This window comes from Diaphorina citri, unplaced genomic scaffold (genome assembly GCF_000475195.1).
Source record: "Diaphorina citri unplaced genomic scaffold, Diaci psyllid genome assembly version 1.1 scaffold1217, whole genome shotgun sequence".
NCBI classification, from domain to species: Eukaryota; Metazoa; Arthropoda; class Insecta; order Hemiptera; family Psyllidae; genus Diaphorina; species Diaphorina citri.
The window spans coordinates 71,881-91,787 of NW_007378646.1; the positions used below are offsets into that span (position 1 = coordinate 71,881).

At 39.7% G+C, this 19,907-nt stretch overlaps 2 protein-coding genes and 1 long non-coding RNA gene across 3 annotated transcripts; 2 read left to right on the top strand and 1 right to left on the bottom strand.

Moving 5' to 3' along the window:
• Nucleotides 1-1,240: 1,240 nt before the first annotated feature.
• LOC103514750 (homer protein homolog 2) lies at nt 1,241-13,496 on the bottom strand. Its single transcript, XM_026827636.1, has 9 exons — nt 13,280-13,496; nt 12,138-12,286; nt 10,723-10,778; nt 9,804-10,008; nt 9,623-9,771; nt 8,970-9,163; nt 4,777-4,958; nt 3,918-4,063; nt 1,241-2,071 (listed from the first exon to the last, which is right to left on the bottom strand). The coding sequence occupies exons 1-9, from the start codon at nt 13,303-13,305 to the stop codon at nt 1,886-1,888; spliced, it is 1,293 nt and encodes a 430-aa protein (XP_026683437.1). The 5' UTR covers nt 13,306-13,496; the 3' UTR covers nt 1,241-1,885.
• A 1,840-nt stretch (nt 13,497-15,336) lies between these two features.
• Nucleotides 15,337-17,173, top strand: LOC113469754. Its single transcript, XR_003393080.1, has 2 exons — nt 15,337-15,601; nt 16,981-17,173. It is a non-coding gene; the product is annotated as an uncharacterized LOC113469754 (long non-coding RNA).
• An 819-nt stretch (nt 17,174-17,992) lies between these two features.
• LOC103514751 (protein-serine O-palmitoleoyltransferase porcupine-like) lies at nt 17,993-19,845 on the top strand. The gene is made up of 2 exons (XM_026827637.1): nt 17,993-18,178; nt 18,253-19,845. Exons 1-2 carry the CDS (start codon nt 17,993-17,995, stop codon nt 19,708-19,710), a joined length of 1,644 nt encoding a protein of 547 aa, XP_026683438.1. The 3' UTR covers nt 19,711-19,845.
• The last annotated feature ends 62 nt before the right edge of the window (nt 19,846-19,907 follow it).

Below are 19,907 nucleotides of genomic sequence, written 5' to 3' on the forward strand. Positions count from 1 at the left end.
CCAGCCGAGGTATGGAATACGGTAATGTAATGTGTTTCTACTTCTACCTTTACTGTCTGGTGTCTAAATGGGAGGTTTCACGTTTAAGAGGGCGCGGTTAGTTCAGTGGTAATGCGCTTGCTTGTCATGCAAAAGGTCGCAGGTTCGATGCCCAACATTGACATTTTTTTCAACTCGCCGATTTTGTGTGTATTTTTTACGTGTACTCCAGTCCTTCAATTCATGTTACTAAAAATTATATAAAATTAAAACGCAAATTGTTTTAGTTTCAGACAGAGTCATTTTTATTGAAGTTTTCATGTTTTGTTATATTTACAGGGGAGGGGCTACTTTTAAAGAGAGTTGTGAAGAGATGATTTTTTTTTTTTCAATTTTATCGACGCTTAACAAACAACAAAGCTTATCCACCTGTTTTTTTACCTCCTGTAGTGTGCATTCTTTGCAAGTTCGGATTTCAGATTAACTTTAAAAACTAAAACAGTGTTCAAAGTGTGTGTTTTTTTTTGTGAAAATTAGATTTGCGGGTTCGATGCCCGACATTGGCAAAAAAAAAGTTTTCGCATATAGATTTTTCGATTGGAAGTACACCTATTTCAACGCGTTAAGGTGTAAAAACACACTATTATCACGATAGTAGTGTGCCTGCCCTGAACGAAATTACCTACAAAAAACCTGCCTCGGTGGTGTAGTGGTCAAGGCGCTCGCCTGGTAAACAGGAGGGCGTGGGTTCAATCCCAGCCGAGGTATGGAATTCTTTCAACTAGAGACAAAAGTTTCAAAAAACTTTTCTTCGAAGCTCCCTATTCTAAAAATAAAATCAAAGAAGTTTTTCTTTGAAGTTCTGCAAAATATATCTGCCTTTTGGTTCTCCTTATCAAGTTGACCCACAGAACTTATATATTATAATAACTGCTGAAACCCTCCAAGAGAGAGACAAAAGTGACAGCTTAATTTATTTTGCCTCCGGTTAAAGCGAACAGAGCGAAAAATCTACAATTACATTATTAATTTTTAGATAAAATATTTATTACACTATGGAGTTGGGGGGTGGAAGAGCTGCCAAAAGTTGCTGATTAAATCCACCTTAAAGCTACCAAAATCTAGGATCTACCTAAAGCTAACCCTATTCTAAAAATAAAATCAATTAAAGAAGTTTCATCCAAAGTCCTAAGACGACATCAGTCAGGTTTTTGACTTTGACCATATAGATTTCTATAGTATCCATACTTGGAGGAAAAATGTGCCATTGTAAGTGGCCACGGTAGAGCATTCCCTGCTAAGGTAAAAGAAAGCTGTTTACATTTGTCACGTATTTTAAAAAATGCTCGAAACAGTTTAAAGAAAAAGCCGATTTTCTGATTCCAACCTTAAGACCACCAGTTACCATTGTTACCAAACTGAGCTAGTCACTCAGTTACCAAACTGAGCTGAGTTCAAGTGGGCGGGGCTTTTAATCCTCGATTCTCATTGGTTACTTACATATCTACAGCCACTCATGCGGGGGCGGAGCTCGGGACGAGCCCTGATTGAAGGATCAAGTTTGCAGCGCCGTGTTTATTCTCAATTCTAATTGGTCCGTCTTGGCTGAGCTCTAGTTATCTGGGGGCGGAGCTTAGGATCCAGTGTTCTGATTGGATAGTTACATCCTTTGTTCTCATTGGCTACTTACATATCTACAGCCACTCATGCGGAGGCGGAGCTCGGGACAAGCCCTGATTGGAGGATCAAGTGTGCAGCGCCGTGCGATTCTGTGTTCTAATTTGTTCGTCTTAGCTCAGCTCAAGTTATGGGGGCGGGGCTTATAATCCTCTATTCTCATTGGCTACTTACATATCTACAGCCACTCATGCGGGGGCGGAGCTCGGGACGAGCCCTGATTGGTGGATCAAGTTTGCAGCGCCGTGTTTATTTCGCGGTGAATGGTCGCTAACTCAGCGACGCGGCCGGCCAGCTGATGGTTCAGGGTATCTATAATTCGACGCTGCGCGTCTTGCGACGCGAGCAGAGTGTCTAGCTGAGCCTGCACCAGGGAGATGGCCGCCTGTAACTCTGCGTTCTCTTGAGAAAGAAGCTGGGGGAATGAACGAAACGGAAAAGAATCATTACATTATTATTTTTCGTAACCTTCTGTTCTTCGCGTGTTCTTCCATCTTTTTTTCTGTGAACTTTTAGTGTCTCCCGCGGCTGTTCTACTACCTAACCTCTTCTGGGCTTTCAACATAGCAACGAGTGTCCATGATAAAGTAAGCCTAAATAATATTTTCAGACTTTAGGGGAATGAACGAAACGGAAAAGAATCATTACATTATTATTTTTCGTAACCTTCTGTTCTTCGCGTGTTCTTCCGTCTTTTTTTCGGTGAACTTTTAGTGTCTCCCGCTGCTGTTCTACTACCTAACCTCTTCTGGGCTTTCAACATAGCAACGAGTGTCCATGATAAAGTAAGCCTAAATAATATTTTCAGACTTTATCGTCACTGTATAACTGTGCAAAGGTCTTTAATAAATGCAATTTCTTTGTGTTATAATGTCACAATTTTTTTTTGCGTGTAAAATGTTAAATACATCATCATCGTATTACTTTATTTATTTATATTTATTTGAGTGTGCCAACATAGATATTTTATTCAATTATCCAACTGTACCATTCCTGCTCCGTCCTCACACTCAATTGTTTCACTCATTTCTAATGTCACAATTGTTGGTGCTCACTGCAGGATAGTAGGATTTTCCAAAAATCTCAATAATGCCTAACATTAAGTGTTTACCTACCATGCTGGCACCGGTCACTATGTGCATTTATATTATACCTATACATAGCTACTCATTAATCACAAGTCTGAGTGGGCCCCGCAACAGCCAGCCGCGGAAACAATCAAGTAATCATTTTGTTCCTTTTTAAGTACAGTGAGTACTTATCAGGAACTCGATTTTCCAAAAGTCTCAATAATCCTTAACATTAAGTGTTTACCTACCATGCTGGCACCGGTCGCTATGTACATTTATATTATACCTATACATAGCTACTCATTGATCACAAGGCTGAGTGGGCCCCGCAACAGCCAGCCGCGGAAACAATCAAGTAATCATTTTGTTCCTTTTTAAGTACAGTGAGTACTTATCAGGAACTGTCGTTGTTTTAGATAGGTACATATTTTGTAAATTTAATTTCTACCTTGTTTTCTCTACTTGTATTGATATCTCTTCGTTCTATTTTCTCTCTTCTTCAACAATTCGCATGATGCAAATTTTTTTGACATAAGCCACTTACCTTGCACTTATCTTCGACAGCGTGTTTAGCGTTGGTCAACTTCTTCACTTCTTCATCTCGACATTTGAGTTCCGAATCCAAAGTTTCGTTCTTGGAACGCACGCTGGTCAGCTCTTTCCTTAGCTCGACGGCTGCCTCTGAAACACCTGAAAACACAGGAAGAGACAAAATTGAAAATCAAAAGCAGTCTCCGTGCCCGAGTACCCTGCCTCGGTGGCGTAGTGGTCAAAACGCTCGCCTGGTAATCAGGAGGGCGTGGGTTCGATCCCAGCCGAGGCATGGAATTTTATCCTCATTTATTTGAGAGTGTGACCGCATAATAATGGAGCTCTAAGGGTTAGGTGGTAGAGAACGCCTCCGGCGTTAACCTCACCTAGTGGTTACCTTCCACTCAAGAGTCTATCACTGTCGTTGTTAGATAGGTACATATTTTGTAAATTTAATTATCAAGAATAATAATAAACTGAATATTAAACAAATTAGGTAGGTACATAGGTACTGATTTTCTCTAATCACTACGGGCTAAAAAATTCCCGGAGGGACAGACCCTGCTTGTTTTCTCTACTTGTATTGATATCTCTTCGTTCTATTTTCTCTCTTCTTCAACAATTTGCATGATGCAAATTTTTTCGACATAAGCCACTTACCTTGCACTTATCTTCGACAGCATGTTTCGCGTTGGTCAACTTCTTCACTTCTTCATCTCGACATTTGAGTTCCGAATCCAAAGTTTCGTTCTTGGAACGCACGCTGGTCAGCTCTTTCCTTAGCTCGACGGCCGCCTCTGAGACACCTGAAAACACAGGAAGAGACAAAATTGAAAATCAAAAGCAGTCTCCGTGCCCGAGTGGGTAACCTGCCTCGGTGGCGTAGTGGTCAAGACGCTCGCCTGGTAATCAGGAGGGCGTGGGTTCAATCCCAGCCGAGGTATGGAATTTTATCCTCATTTATTTGAGAATTTGACCACATAATAATGGAGCTCGGGTTAGGTGGTAGAGAACGCCTCCGGCGTTAACCTCACCTAGTGGTTACCTTCCACTCAAGAGTCTATTATTATTATTATCCACTAGGCTTGATAGGGACGAAGTTTTTTTTTTTTGCTCTGTGCTTGGAGTTCGGGGTGCACTTAGTCAAAATTGAAAATCTAAATATTCTAATCGTCCTAAATTGTTTTACTTATGGATTCAAAATATTAAGGATTTTCATTAATAATAAAATTATCAATCAGTAAAGCTGAAAACTTCTCCACAACAAGCCCAGTTAGCTTGGATAGTAGCGCGTCTACCTTGTAAGCGCTAGGTCGCGGGTTCGATTTCCGCCCGGGGCGGATTTTATCCCAAACAGATAAAGTTGGTTCTTGGAATGGCTGACTTTCTCCTATCCTGTCTTTCTTCTCTCTTCACTTTCGGGACGATAAGGCCTCAGCAGTGACGGTTCTCTCTATCAAACCTCTTCGAAAAAATAAAAAAAATAATTATCTTTGTTTTGGTATACCATTCTACTCACCTTTGGTAGCTTCTAGCTCGATATATTTGGTTTTGAGTTTCTGGTTCTCTTCCTTGTACGCTTGCAGCTGCTTCTTCCACTCTTCTACGTTGGCCGTGGATTCTTGGAGAGCACTGGTCAGTCGAAGATTGTTCGATTTGAGGTTGGCCAGCTCGATCTCCCACTTCTTGGCGTTCGCAGAACTACACACGAGAGAAAAGGCAAGGTTTAGTGTTTACAAATTGTGTTTTTTTGGTACTATACAGATTGTTATTCGATTTGAGATTGGCCAGCTCAATCTCACACTTCTTGGCGTTTGCAGAACTGCACACGAGAGAAAAGGTAAGGTTTAGATTTTACACATTGTTTTTTTTTTTTTTTTTTGGTGCCTACTACAGATTGTTATTCGATTTGAGATTGACCAGCTCAATCTCACACTTCTTGGCGTTTGCAGAACTGCACACGAGAGAAAAGGCAAGGTTTAGTGTTTACAAATTGTGTTTTTTTTTTTTTGGTACTATACAGATTGATATTCGATTTGAGATTGGCCAGCTCAATCTCACACTTCTTGGCGTTTGCAGAACTGCATAAGGATTAGCTATTTGGCTTTTTGAAGTGATAGTTTGTATGCTCCCAAGGAGACGATTGTGACAATTTTGTAAAAATTGGACCGATTTTTCGAACAATCAAGGAACTTTTACGTTAATTTTCGAACACTTGCCATAATGTACCTTTTTAACAGTCAGAGAATTGGCTAAAAGTTAAAGCCCTTAAAAAAAAAAAAAAAAAAAATCCAAATCTGAAGTCAAAACTCCGAAAATGTAACATGAAAAACAACATAATTACTGCAAGGAACACGAAAATTTTTCTCTCACGACATAAATTTTATTCACACAAATTGTACACATACAAAATTGAAAATAACATTATGGAAATCAAAAATGCTTGAAAAACTGGAGAAGATCATCCACATACTTGAAGCTTAAAGCTCGAAAGGAACATGAAGCAATTGTCATAAGAAGAAAGAAGATCTATGAAAGAATTAATTGCCAATGACCTGAGCTGTTCCCTCCTCAGTCGACACAAACTTCAGCTATTCTGCTAAAGTTTTAGACGAGGAGGGTTCAGCTCAAAGTTTATTGAGCTCGAGATTGAATTGATCTGAAGAATAAAATAAAAAAATCCTACTTACCTCCTACCTACTACCAATTCTTCAATTCAATTCTAAGGCCAGCCACTCACTGTCAGGTAGACCTGACGACAGGTAGACCTGATATGTGCTCATCAGGTATCAGGTAGACCTGACAGACGGACCTTTTCAGTTGTACCTGTCAGGTCTACCTGATGGTGACTGGCTAGTTTAAATTTCAAGAACATTATCTTCGTGAATCGGTGCCTATCACACTAGACCTGTATGAGGGAGGTCCCAAATTCCATTCCTCGAGAAGTGAAGGTTTTTTCTTTCTTCCCTTCATGTTTTTTTTTTTATATATTTAAGTACTTAAAATACCCTAAAGATGTCACCCTTTGATGAACCATGTTGATTTGATTATATGTTCATTTGATTTTATGTATCGTTCAACAAATCAATACAAAGCAGTTACTTACTTTACGTGTCCGGAAAAAGTAAGTAAGTACAAAGCAATTACCTGTTCATTTTCGTTGAGGATTCGTCCAAACTGTGCCGATCCCGTGGACAGTACTGTCAAGTTTCCATCCTTATCCAGGAAGGATACGGCTTGCGAGTGAGTATCCAGATTGTGTAGTAAAGAGTCCGGAGCCCCTGTGGACACTCTCAGCTCTTGGATGAACAGCTGACTTTCCTCTGCGTCTTCTACTTGGAGGAAAAATGTGCCATTGTAAGTGGCCATGGTAGAGCATTCCCTGCTAAGCTAAAAGAAATCTGTTTACATTTGTCACGTATTTAAAAAAATGCTCGAAACAGTTTTAAAAAAAGCCGATTTTCTGATTCCAACCTTAAGACCACCAGTTACCATTGTTACCAAACTGAGCTAGTCACTCAGTTACCAAACTGAGCTGAGTTCAAGTGGGCGGGGCTTTTAATCCTCGATTCTCATTGGTTACTTACATATCTACAGCCACTCATGCGGGGGCGGAGCTCTAGATGGATCAAGTTTGCAGCGCCGTGTTTATTCTCAATTCTAATTGGTCCGTCTTGGCTGAGCTCTAGTTATCTGGGGGCGGAGCTTAGGATCCAGTGTTCTGATTGGATAGTTACATCCTTTGTTCTCATTGGCTACCTACATATCTACAGCCACTCATGAGGGGGCGGAGCTCTAGATGAGCCCTGATTGGAGGATCAAGTGTGCAGCGCCGTGTGATTCTGTGTTCTAATTGGTTCGTCTTAGCTCAGCTCAAGTTATGGGGGCGGGACTTATAATCCTCTATTCTCATTGGCTACTTACATATCTACAGCCACTCATGCGGGGGCGGAGCTCTACTTGAGCCCTGATTGGAGGATCAAGTTTGCAGCGCCGTGTTTATTTCGCGGTGAATGGTCGCTAACTCAGCGACGCGCCCGGCCAGCTGATGGTTCAGGGTATCTATAATTCGACGCTGCGCGTCTTGCGACGCGAGCAGAGTGTCTAGCTGAGCCTGCACCAGGGACACTGTGTTTGCCCGGATGTCAGACCATTGTCCAAACTTCTGCGAGGTTTTTGTGAAGGTCATCCCGGAAGTGATTGTGCTATTGATGACTGCTTTGGTGCCTGCAAAATCAAAACAAGAAAACATATTATTCCTATTCTTGTTCTTCACCTTTTCCTATGTACAGACAGGGTTGGTGTTTTTGTCAGCCCTCAATCAGCCCTAAGATGATTACTTATGGGTTGGGCTAACATTTGGTGTTAGTTACAAAACTTTATGAGTGGATGCCCTTTGCACTCAACTTTTGCTATTTTTTTTTAACAAGGGAAATTCATGCTGGTATGCTAGTATGCTTCCTGTTTAAAGTCCCCCAGCCAGACCAAGTCCTAATCAGGCATTAAGGAATTTTTTAATTGTGTTAAGCATATTTAAATGCTTGTCACAAACATTGTTCCCCGATTATTTCACCTAGATAAATTTTATGACATGACTTGGACTCAAACCACCAACCTCTAGATCCAAAGTCCAATGTGTTAACAACTGCACCACTGAGGTTGGTATTACATTAAACATGCAAAGAAACGGTAAGAAAAACAGTCATACTTTAGTTCGTTGGAAGTTTTGTTGTAAACCCAGATTGCTCAACAGATGGGACTGATGGGAGGATTTTCATTAAAATGTCTGCATAACTACCTAATTTATTGTTAAATAAGGTAAAATCTTTAATCCGTGTTTGCTCTGGGCTGTTCTTCTCAGTTGTGTTAAACCGAACCACAGATGGTTGTCAAAAACATCATTTAGGTAAATTCAAGGAAAACTACCCGATGTATTTAGGATCAGTTTTTAAACAGGTGAAAAGTGCCTGCATTCCTAGCTCGGTATGTTTTGTAAGCAAATCCACAAGCTCATCTTTACTACTTTAAAGTTATTTGATCTTCAGAATAGGATGGGCAACTGGTTGCTCTAAAAGGAAGACAGGAGTTGTTAAATAAGGTAAAATCTTTAATCCGTGTTTGCTCTGGGCCGTTCTTGCCAGTTGTGTTAAACCAAACCACAGATGGTTGTCAAAAACATCATTTAGGTAAATTCAAGGAAAACTACCCGATGTATTATTATTATTATTATTAAACAATTAAATCAAACTTTATTTACATAAAGTATAGGATCGATGTATTTAGGATCGGTTTTTAAACAGGTGAAAAGTGCCTGCGTTCCTAGCTCGGTATGTTTTGTAATCAAATCCACAAGCTCATCTTTACTACTTTAAAGTTATTTGATCTTCAGAATAGGATGGGCAACTGGTTGCTCTAAAAGGAAGACAGGATTAAGGATTAGCCATTTGGCTTTTTGAAGTGATATTTTGTATGCTCCCAAGGACACGATTGTGACAATTTTGTAAAAATTAGACCGATTTTTCGAATAATCAAGGAACTTTTACGTTAATTTTCAAACACTTGCCATAATGTACCTTTTAAACAGTCAGAGAATTGGCTGAAAGTTAAAGCCCTTAAAAAAAATAAAAAAAAAAAAAAATCGAAAAGGTCGACTCCGTACTTTCATAATGTAATAGAAAGTCGTGTGACGTCAACACTCGAACTTTTTCTTACCTATGTGCCAGTGCTAGTTTGAGTTTGTCGTTCTCGTATTTGAGTTGATTCTCGGCCGCAGTTGCCGGTATCACAGGAGGTTTGGCGGCATTGTTGGCCGCCGTTGTGCCGCCACCGGTCGAGTTGGAGTTACTGTTGGCGGTGGGCGCCGACGAATTGCAATCGGGAGTGTGGTGCTTCGGACTTTCGGCCGTCTGGGAAAAAAAGGAGAGGAAAATCCCAAATTTATTCCCATCTGAACATACTTTCAAGAGGTTTGTTGATATAGGGGGAGCAGTAACTGCTCAGGTCTTATCGTTCCGAAATCGAAGAGAAAAGGAGAGGATAGGAGAAAGCCAGCCGTTCCGAGAACGGTGGTGGTAAAAAACTCTTTTCTGAAAGTCTAGTTAGCTGGGTTGGTAGCACGTCTGCCTAGGCAGCAGATTCGGGATATTGAAACAGCTGGCTTTCTCCGGTTTCCTATCGTGTCTTTTCCCTTTCGATTTCGGGATGATAAGACCTTAATAGTTACAGTTCCCTCTCTCAAATCTCTCTAAAAAAAAACTTTTTTTTCCTTAGATTGTGGAATTTGTGAATCCAGTCATGAGCAATCTGATTGTTTATTTTCAAACTTCAGATCCAGATGAATTAAATTGGTCAAGATTGGTTATTACCTGACTATGACTGTGGTCATCGGAAGAAGCATACGTAGGAGTTATAGAAGACGGAGGCTCCAATAAACAGTCGGACTGACACGATGAACCCCGCACAGTCACCGGACTAGCGTTAGCACTTGAAGTCACTGTGTTACCCGCTGAGCCACCATTGCTGTTTGCTTTGCTCGATGCAAGTGACTGTGGTCATCGGAAGAAGCATACGTAGGAGTTATAGAAGACGGAGGCTCCAATAGACAGTCGGACTGACACGAGGATCCCCGCACAGTCACCGGACTAGCGTTAGCACTTGAAGTCACTGTGTTACCCGCTGAGCCACCATTGCTGTTTGCTTTGCTCGATGCAAGACAGGTGGCTTCTTTCACCTCTTGGAATTTGGCAATGAACTGAAAAAAAAAAGAGAATAATAAAATAAATGGTCTATTTTATATATTGATTGTTGTAAAAATACATAGTAATGTAAGTAAAATGTAACATCTATGAAAGGAAAGTATTTAAAAGCATCCGTCTTACTCTTAAGAATTGGAGTTTTTGGCCTTACCATCTAATGAGATGCTGGTATTAGGTTTTTTGTCACAAAGATTTGCTACGGGAGATTTTCATTTGTTCGAGAATCAGCAATCTCCGTGGCCGAGTGGGTATCACACTAGGCTTGCACGCAGGAGGTCCAGGTTCGATTCCCGGCGGGGCCGAGGTTTTTTTGCGTCTGTGCTTGGAGTTCGGGGTGCACTCAGCCTCGTGAGGACAACTGAGTAGCTACTTTAATCGAGTAGCAACCAGTGACGGCATTACAAGTTGAAGAGACAAGCGATAATAAATATGATGATTGAATAAATGAAAGACTTGTAATACTGTGATACCCACAAAGTTGTGAGAAAGCTCTCTGCTTTAACACAAAGATACCATGATTTGATTTGTTTGAGAATCAAACCAAGAAGTCCAAGAACCTTGGATTACAACCCTCTGGCTTGGGTTTAATAGTAAGTATCTTTCTGTAAATTCTGTGAACCATTTTAGGGGGCATATTCTCATAACTTTTCCTGTCATATTTTTCCCAAATAATTTGGACAGACACACTTCTAAACTTAGCCCATATTTACCTTATTGAGTTCGGACTCGGCCGAGAAGCCCAGTCCATACACTGTGTTATGGGTTCAATTGCCACACTGGGACAAGCTTTATCCTAAAGACCTAAACAGAAGCTTTATCACTTGGCTTGGCTCTCCAAACATTTGAATTGTTCTCAAGAAGAATGGCCTATGTTATTTTCGTTACTTTTCAGGAGAGATATTTTAATACAGTAATGTAAAATTTATCCCAGAATTATGTTTTTTTTACACATAGGCCCTTTTACATGAAACTCTCACTTACTTTGCATGCAAAAACACCCTGCCCCGAGGCAAAAACTTTACACATAGGCCGTTGTTCTTCTGGAATTTTACTCAAATCTTCGCAAAGTTGGTCGAAAAAAAAAAACGACTTCCCATTTTCTCCCCCTAAAACTTACTAGTGCATTAAAACGAGGAGATCACATAGGCCCCAATTCTAAAAAAAAAGAAAAAGAAAAAAAAAAAAAAAATCGAAAATTTTCACATAGGCTGTTCTTCTTGGGAACGATTCATTTGGTTGGCTCTCTTTGAATTGGGATGGCAAGACCTCCATTGTTACAATTCCCTCTATCAAACCTTAAAAAAAAGCTTTAAACAAGATGTCCCATTATGCTCACAGAGCACCTCTTTATCATGTGAGTCATGAGCTCATGAGTCATGTCTCTTATCACTTCTGTAACCAATTAGATAATACTGTATACTACAGATTTTGTAACCGTCATTTTGTCTTTGTGTAGGTATCAGTTATTTCCATATAAAAAAAAAAAACGGATCCAATTTTGGCTATATTTTTTATTCGTAAAAATCATTATTTCTCATAAATCTTTTAGTCTCACAGCCTTAAGGTACCTATCAGAAAACAAAACTGACCTGACCATGATTTTCGAAACACCCTGTATTTTCTAGTCGAAAAGTGTTCTTGTAAACGGGCCCTTTCCCCCACTTCCAGCAGTAAATGCGCGCGCATCCTGCGTTGCTGAATGCATTGCGCTAACTTCACACTGTAGGAATTTCAGTTGTTTGTTTTTCCGAGTTGTTAGTGGTCAGTTTTCTCCGTCTCTTCTCGATTTTCCCGAATTTTCCTGTGTTCTCGGGCCGATTTTCCTTTTAAAAAAGTGGACTTTCGTGCATTTCTTTTCCTTATAAAGACAGTGCTGTGTTTAAATAGTCGTTTCGAGTGTCTGTTGCCGTTTTCCTGACTAGAACATGCAAAAAGATGATTACTTATGGGTTGGGCTAACATTTGGTGTTGGTTACAAAATTTTATGAGTGGATGCCCTTTGCACTCAACTTTTGCTATTTTTTTTTTAACGGTATGCTTCCTGTTTAAAGTCCCCCAGCCAGACCAAGTCCTAATCAGGCATTAAGTAATACACAAATTTTACTATTACTACATACGGACATACCTTCAACACTAATAATCCTATACAAGCTCCTTGTCGAGTCATAGAAGAATGATACATTGACTGCAGAACTTGAAGCAGATACCCACGACCTTTTGGTTTTGGGATCTATGTGGAACACATGGGCCTTACATGTGAAAATGGGCTGCTCTCTGAAAGAGACAATAATACATAAAATACATTGAATATTTTTTTTTATCCTTTTTTTTATAACTTAAACAAGGTCTAATATCTATGTGTAATTTTATTGTAAAATTTACCCAAGAAATAATTAAATAGGATCTTGTTTAGACTGCAGAAGGAACTTTTCAGTCTCATTCTGGCAGGATAAACAAAGTATATTCTAATCTAAATAAGCACATGCAATACCCAAGTAGCTACATCCTATGAAAAAAATAATAATAATCATTTCATGTACAATATTTTCTGTGCAAAAAGAGTGAAAAATGGAGAGCAGGAGTGTGGAGTCATTTGTCAAAAGGTAGACATTCCTAAAAGATACCTACAGACTTGTAAGCATTGCACTTACAAGTAAATAAATTGAAAGGGTAATTTTACAAATCCTAGGTAAGCATCTACTTACCTACATGCACCAATTTAGATGTGAAGTATCTTCATTCATCATTATTTCTAAGAATGAAACACCTACCTTTCATGATTCTGTGCATTTCTTTTCCTTATAAAGACAGTGCTGTGTTTAAATAGTCATTTCGAGTGTCTGTTGCCGTTTTCCTGACTAGAACATGCAAAGAAACGGTAAGAAAAACAGTCATACTTTAGTTCGTTGGAAGTTTTGTTGTAAACCCAGATTGCTCAACAGATGGGACTGATGGGAGGATTTTCATTAAAATGTCTGCATAACTACCTAATTTGTTGTTAAATAAGGTAAAATCTTTAATCCGTGTTTGCTCTGGGCTGTTCTTCTCAGTTGTGTTAAACCGAACCACAGATGGTTGTCGAGGGTAATCAATACTCAAAACTAAATAACCCACTTATGTTTCAACCCACAAAGACGGTTTCTTTCTTACATACTACACACGGGTAGTTCACAAAGAAAATGCCTAGGGCAGTGTTACAAATTGAGTTTTTCGAGGAAAACTCCTGTAGGATAGAAGGGTGTGAAAATATACTCAGCAAAAACTTACCCCATAGTATCTTTTCCTGAAGTCATACTACAATCCCAAGACGTCCTGAGTGACAGATCTGTACATTAACTTAAAACTATGGATTGACCAGTGTGAAAGCTTTAATTAGGGTTGAACAGATTAGAAATATTAAAATTAACTTAAATTTAATGGCTTTTCAAAGGGTGTTTGCTATCCTTCTTCCCTTTCGTTCCTACAGGACCTACAGGATTTTGAGTTGAGATGGCGTTTTGTTTACAAAAATTTTTGTGCATTGATTAGAAGCGGTCAGCTGATTTCGACCTGTGAGAAGTTATCGCAAACTGGATTTGAAACGGGGTCGCACCACTAGAAACATTGCTATCCTTCTTCCTTCTTCGTTCTTCCCTTTCGTTCCTACAGGATTTTGAGATGGCGTTTTGTTTACAAAAATTTTTGTGCATTGATTAGAAGTGGTCAGCTGATTTCGACCTGTGAGAAGTTATCGCAAACTGGATTTGAAACGGGGTCGCACCGGTAAAACTGAGCGCGAAAATTTGAAAACTAGAAACACCGGACAGACCGAATCCATGGGATTTTTTATTTAACAAAACCCAGGGTTGAGATTTTTCCCTTTTTTGTTTTGAACAAAAATGATCATTTCTCCATTCCTCCATAATCCATAGTACAGTTTTGAGTTTTGACTTGTATGAGTTTATGAAAGTTGTAGGTATACCTATCAAACATTTACGAAATTTTTAATTTTTGAAGACATTTTGGAACTTTTGGAAGATTATTTTTTTTGGAAATTTAAGTTATAAGAAGTCGAAAGCTATTAGACAAGTCCTTCAGATTGATAGATAGGTACATAATATACAGAAAACTTGCATCACGTTTCACTGTACTGAAACTGAATGTGTAAAACGAACAGTACCTAGTACACAGCACGGCAGCGAAAGTCCACGCAATCCACGTATGCATTATATTATTAAGTTTATATTATATATACATATTATTGATCCATAAATATTTATTGATATCTAAATATAATAATTCAGCCTCCGTAATCAGCAAAATATTAGATCATAACGGCATAACCATAAATAATAATGATGATCTTATAGGTCCTTGAGAAAAAAAACATGGGGTGGCAGGATTCGAACCCGTGACTAGCTAGGCCGTTCAGAGTTCAGCAATCAGCTCTCAAAATCAATCATTCAATCAAAAGTCCGTGGCAATCAATTTGATCAGTTGCCCTTACTTGGGTGATGTTTCAAAGTCATAGAGCAGGAAAAATGAGGACTAATGGAATTTTTCTTTTTCTTCTACGACTTCTAGATACCGAGATATTGATCCCTTGTGTGCTGCATCCATTTTAGTAATGTAGCACTGTATGCATTAACAGAAAAAAATAAAACAAAGAGAAAAATCTTGCTAAGCTGTGTCCACAGTCCACACATAGTCAATTGACAGTTGATCAACTCTGTGTGGACAGGAGACAGGTTAAATTTTCAATGGTCTCATGAAATTTTCCTCAAGGTGGATTGCCAACCACTCTACTGTCAGGTTCATACGAAAGCCAAATTTTTCCAAGTTCTGATTATTTTTTTCTTCTCTTTTTGACATGTGTCAACAACTGAATGAATACTATTTTTGGACAGTGATTTTATAGCTTTCATAATGAGCTTGTTATCATTTTCATCTAATGGTTAATTCATGACTCTAGCTTCGTTTGTTTGTGCGCAAGCGTTTCTGCGCATTTTTACCTGAAGTCTGACGTCACAATAAATAGAACGGCAATTAAAAATTGAATTTTCGACCTTTTAAAGTTACTTTTCGGAGTTTTGACCTCAGGTTTGAATTTTTCACAACTTTTTACGTAGGAAACGACCTTTTATTAATAATATTTTCCCCCAAAAAAAAAAATTGCAACCCCTCCATTCCAATGAATCCAATGTGTGGGAAAATTCCCTTTTGAGAAAGGGATTTTTAATAAAAATCCCATGGATTCGGTCTGTCCGGTGTTTCTAGTGGGTCGCACCGGTAAAACTGAGCGCGAAAATTTGAAAATTTAAAAAACTTGAAAAAGTAAAGTAAAAACTAAAAAGTGCAGGATTTTGAATTTTTGATTGAAAGAAAGGAATGCAATTTGAAATTTACATTTTTACTGGGAAATTCTTTGATTAATTTGACGTTTTATTACATTAAAGCTGAAGAAATATCCGTCGCTATCAAGCAAAAATTGCCATGGATAAAGAAATCTACTAATAAGTAAGGAAACATCCAATATTTGGAAGAAGATAAAAAGACCATAGTATACCTACAAGGTGACTTTTGGACTACCAAAAGTTCTCTGATAGTGCTGTAAGTATTTTGTAAAATCTCTTTTTTTCAGCTAAATGTCCGGTAATTATGCAGAAGTCACGTCCGTGGAAAAGAAAAGCTCCTTTTTGTATTTAACCTGACCCTATAATAATACTAATCAGGTTGAAAATTCAATTTTTAATTGCCATCCTAATGAAAAAGTTCAAAGAGTTGTGACGTCCCATTTCACGTCAAAATGCACAGAAATGCTTGTGCACTAACAAAGTGGGAGTCATGAATTATGATGTCATTGCCTACGGGAGCGTATGCCATGACATCAAAGTTCATGATTTACCGGCATTTTTTAAATCAATTTATCTTGGTATATAGAAGTTGTAGAAGAAAAAGAAACATTCCGTTTCTCCTCATTTTTCCTGCTCTATGACTTTGAAACATTACCCAAGTAAGCGCAACTGATCTATTACTCAAGGCCTTTATGATGTTTTTTTTTTTTTTTTTTTTTTTTTTTTTTTTTTAGAAAAAAAAAGTAAGCTTTTGAGATTAATTTATCAAATAAGGCCCTGGGCCTAAATTTTGACAAAGACTGCTCCAATAATTTTAAGATTTATTTTTGTCAACAAACACTCTGTGTTATGGTCAATAGTTGGATAGGTAGGTGGTAATTGTGGTGCTTGCTTGCCATGCAGAAGGTTGGATTCTGAGGCTTACGTGTGGGGGTGGACAGCCCCTTAGGATGGTTTGGTCTTGTATGAATCTACAATCCTCTCGGTTGGATTCCTCTGGCTGTTTAATCAAGACATAAGCATAAGTATAAGCTCCTATTCAGTTTCCAATTTATCTAGCTTGTAATAGAATAGAATAGAATATACCTTGTTTATCCTGCTGGGATAGGACTGAAAAGTCCCTTTTCCCCCGCAGTCTAACCAAGGTCTTGTAGCTTGTAATAGAATAGAATAGAATAGAATAGAATATACCTTGTTTATCCTGCTGGGATAGGACTGAAAAGTCCCTTTTCCCCCGCAGTCTAACAGTACCATTTACTTATAGCCTCTTCACATCAATACCTACAGTCTACTTTGTTGGGGTTAATCAGATTTTGGAAATACAAGTAGTTTGACCAGTGTTTTAGAGTGAGTAGAATAAGCATCAAGTGTCTTAGCATTTTTTTAAAAGTATTTATGATTTTTGTCAAAAAAAAATTGAAGTTAATTATTAAGTACATAATTTAAATTATAGGTACCTACCTACTTGCTGGAATCAAGTAACAATTTTTTTTTATTCTTTTTACTGAGAATATAATAGTAAGTAGTGTTACCTACTCATTTACTTGGATATTTGACAATTTCTTCAGCAGTGAAGTCTGGAGTTTGAGCAATTTTTTTCTACATTATCTTTATGTGTTTACTTTTACTTGGCAGGTTTACAAAAGGACAAATCTTAAATAAAATTACATCAAACAATTCAAACACAAGGAGAGCTTTTATTTGTGTGTCTTGAAACTGGACATACCAATCCAAGTGAATGTGATTGCAATTTTATCATCAAACGAAATAATAAGTCGAGCCGTGTAAAAAGAATCAAGTATTGAAAAGGTTTTATCATCAAACGAAATAAATAAGTAAAACAGTGTAAAAAGACTCAAGTTGTATTGAAAACATCGAGAATTTTTGAGACTTATCAATAACAAGTGAATCCATGTAAAAAGAATCAAGTTGTGTGTCAAAGTGGGTTCAATTGCCACACTTGGACAAGCTTTATCCTAAAGACCCAAACAGAAGCTTTATCACTTGGCTTGGCTCTCCAAACATTTGAATCGTTCCCAAGAAGAACGGCCTATGTTATTTTCGTTACTTTTCAGGAGAGACATTTTAATACAGTAATGTAAAATTTATCCCAGAATTACGTTTTTTTACACATAAAATATAGGCCCTTTTACATGAAACTCTCACTTACTTTGCATGCAAAAACACCCTGCCCTGAGGCAAAAACTTTACACATAGGATGTTGTTCTTCTGAAATTTTACTCAAATCTTCACGAAGTTGGTCGAAAAAAATCGACTTCCAATTTTCTCCCCCTAAAACTGACTAGTGCATTAAAACGAGGAGATCACATAGGCCCCAATTCTGAAAGGAAAAAAAAAAAAATCAAAAATTTTCACATAGGCCGTTCTTCTTAGGAACGATTCATTTGGTTGGCTCTCTTTGATATTGGGATGGCAAGACCTCCATTGTTACAATTCCCTCTATCAAACCTTAAAAAAAGCTTTAAACAAGATGTCCCATTATGCTCACAGAGCACCTCTTTATCATGTGAGTCATGAGTCATGATCATGACTGTCATGAGTCATGTCTCTTATCACTACTGTACCAATTAGATAATACTTACTGTATCAGATTTTGTATAACCCCTCCAACTCCACAGGTCCAAAAATGTTCGACGATTACGAAGCCGACGACGAGTACGGGGATTACAACTACGAACACAAGCACCACATCTGGGGAGGCGGGGGAGGGGAAGACGACGCCAGCGCCCTGGCGGACGAATACGAAAACTTCTCCGACCTGGCCGATCCGCAACAGCTGTGGATGCACTGTATCCTCCCCTCCTTCGAAACGGCGGGGTATCAGCTCTGCGAAACGCTCGCGATGTGCGCGCTCTACCGGTTGATTATCTCAAGGTCGTTCGTCAGTTCCAACAGCTGTGGATGCACTGTATCCTCCCGTCCTTCGAAACGGCGGGGTATCAGCTCTGCGAAACGCTCGCGATGTGCGCGCTCTACCGGTTGATTATCTCAAGGTCGTTCGTCAGTTCTAGCGGACTTTACCGGAACTACGCGAACCTGCTCGTCGGCCTCGGCGTACTGTGGCGATACTTTGCCGGCCTCCTCGTGTACGTAGCGGTGTACAGTTTGTGTCTCGTCACGCTTGCGGCCGGCCTGCGGAAATTTCGGTACGCTTTCGGAACCCTCCTTGCCGTTTCCATAGTAACCATAACGACGCTCGAATACACGCTTCCCGAGTTTATTCAGATACGCAGCGTGTTTATGCTGATGAGTATAAAGATTCTCAGCGTTGCGGCGGACATGCGGTCGAATCCGCCGCTCAGTTTCGACCTTCTTGGGTATATTTACAATCCGGGTACGGTCCTCTTCGGTCCGTTCGTTTCGTACAAGGCACACCTCGATGCGATGGAGAAACCGGTCCGCCTGCAGCTGCGCCAGATCGGCACGCATGCGGTACTCACGCTCGCGTACCTTTCGGCCACGTGCGTTGTTATGATTTTCCCCACGGGAGGCGTCCGCGTCGGGTTTGTGTTCCGGGATGCGTTAAGTGTTCGCGTATCGCATTACATGATCAGTTCAATGTCCGTGGTGACTTTTCTCGTATGCGGGTTTGCAAGCTACGCATCCGCCGAAGGCTCTAGTCCTAGCGGGGCTAGGTCCGCTTCGGGCGCGGACGACATTATCCGTCCGTTGCGCATCGAAATCCCCACGTCGCTCCGGCAAGTGACCGCATCGTGGAACCGTCCGCTATCGCACTTCCTGAACAAGTACGTCTACCGTGCGCAAACCCATCGCAATGCGTTTCTCAATCTTTTCATCACATACGTCGTGTCGTGCGGGCTACACGGATTCAACCTGACCATATCGCAGATACTTCTCTCGCTCTCCGTCTATTCGTACGTGGAATATAAACTTCGCGAAAAGCTTGCGTCGATTTTCGACGCGTGCGTTTCCACGGCGCATTGTCCCGCGGATTGTTCCGAGCATGCGCACACGCGACTAACTTTCCGCGCGCTTGCGTTCAATGTTGCGTTTACGCTGGTGAACGTGTATCATTTGGCGTACCTAGGGTGCGTGCTCAATAATGCGGACTTGTTTAGGGAAGAAGGTTGGGGTGGGCAGTGGGTGCCCACCCCATGGTCCAATATGGGGTACGTCAGCCCTTATATTGTGTTCGGGATGAATGTTGCGTTTACGCTGGTGAACGTGTATCATTTGGCGTACCTAGGGTGCGTGCTCAATAATGCGGACCTGTTTAGGGAAGAAGGTTGGGGTGGGCAGTGGGTGCCCACCCCATGGTCCAATATGGGGTACGTCAGCCCTTATATTGTGTTCGGGATGTATATTTTCTACATTGTCATGTGATACCTACTACTGTTGTATAATAAGTGATGTTGACCTATGTACCTGTGTGAAATTGGTCACAAATTGTTCAAAAAATCCTTTAAAATTATGTGTAGTTGGTTCTCATAAATGGTTCATTTTTTTTTTTTTTTAATTGGGCAAAAGGGACGATTATTTGCGCGATTTCGATTTTTGGGGGTTTTACTTTAAAGGTGTAT

Coding starts and splice junctions, on each gene's coding strand:
- LOC103514750 (XM_026827636.1), bottom strand. CDS start 13,305: ATGACTTCAGGAAAAGATACTATGGG. Junction 9,164..9,622: donor ATGACCACAGTCATAGTCAG/GTAATAACCAAT, acceptor TTTTTTTCCCAG/ACGGCCGAAAGTCCGAAGCA. Junction 4,064..4,776: donor CGAGCTAGAAGCTACCAAAG/GTGAGTAGAATG, acceptor CTGTGTTTTCAG/GTGTCTCAGAGGCGGCCGTC.
- LOC103514751 (XM_026827637.1), top strand. CDS start 17,993: ATGTTCGACGATTACGAAGCCGACGACGAGTACGGGGATTACAACTAC. Junction 18,179..18,252: donor TCCTCCCCTCCTTCGAAACG/GCGGGGTATCAG, acceptor GTCGTTCGTCAG/TTCCAACAGCTGTGGATGCA.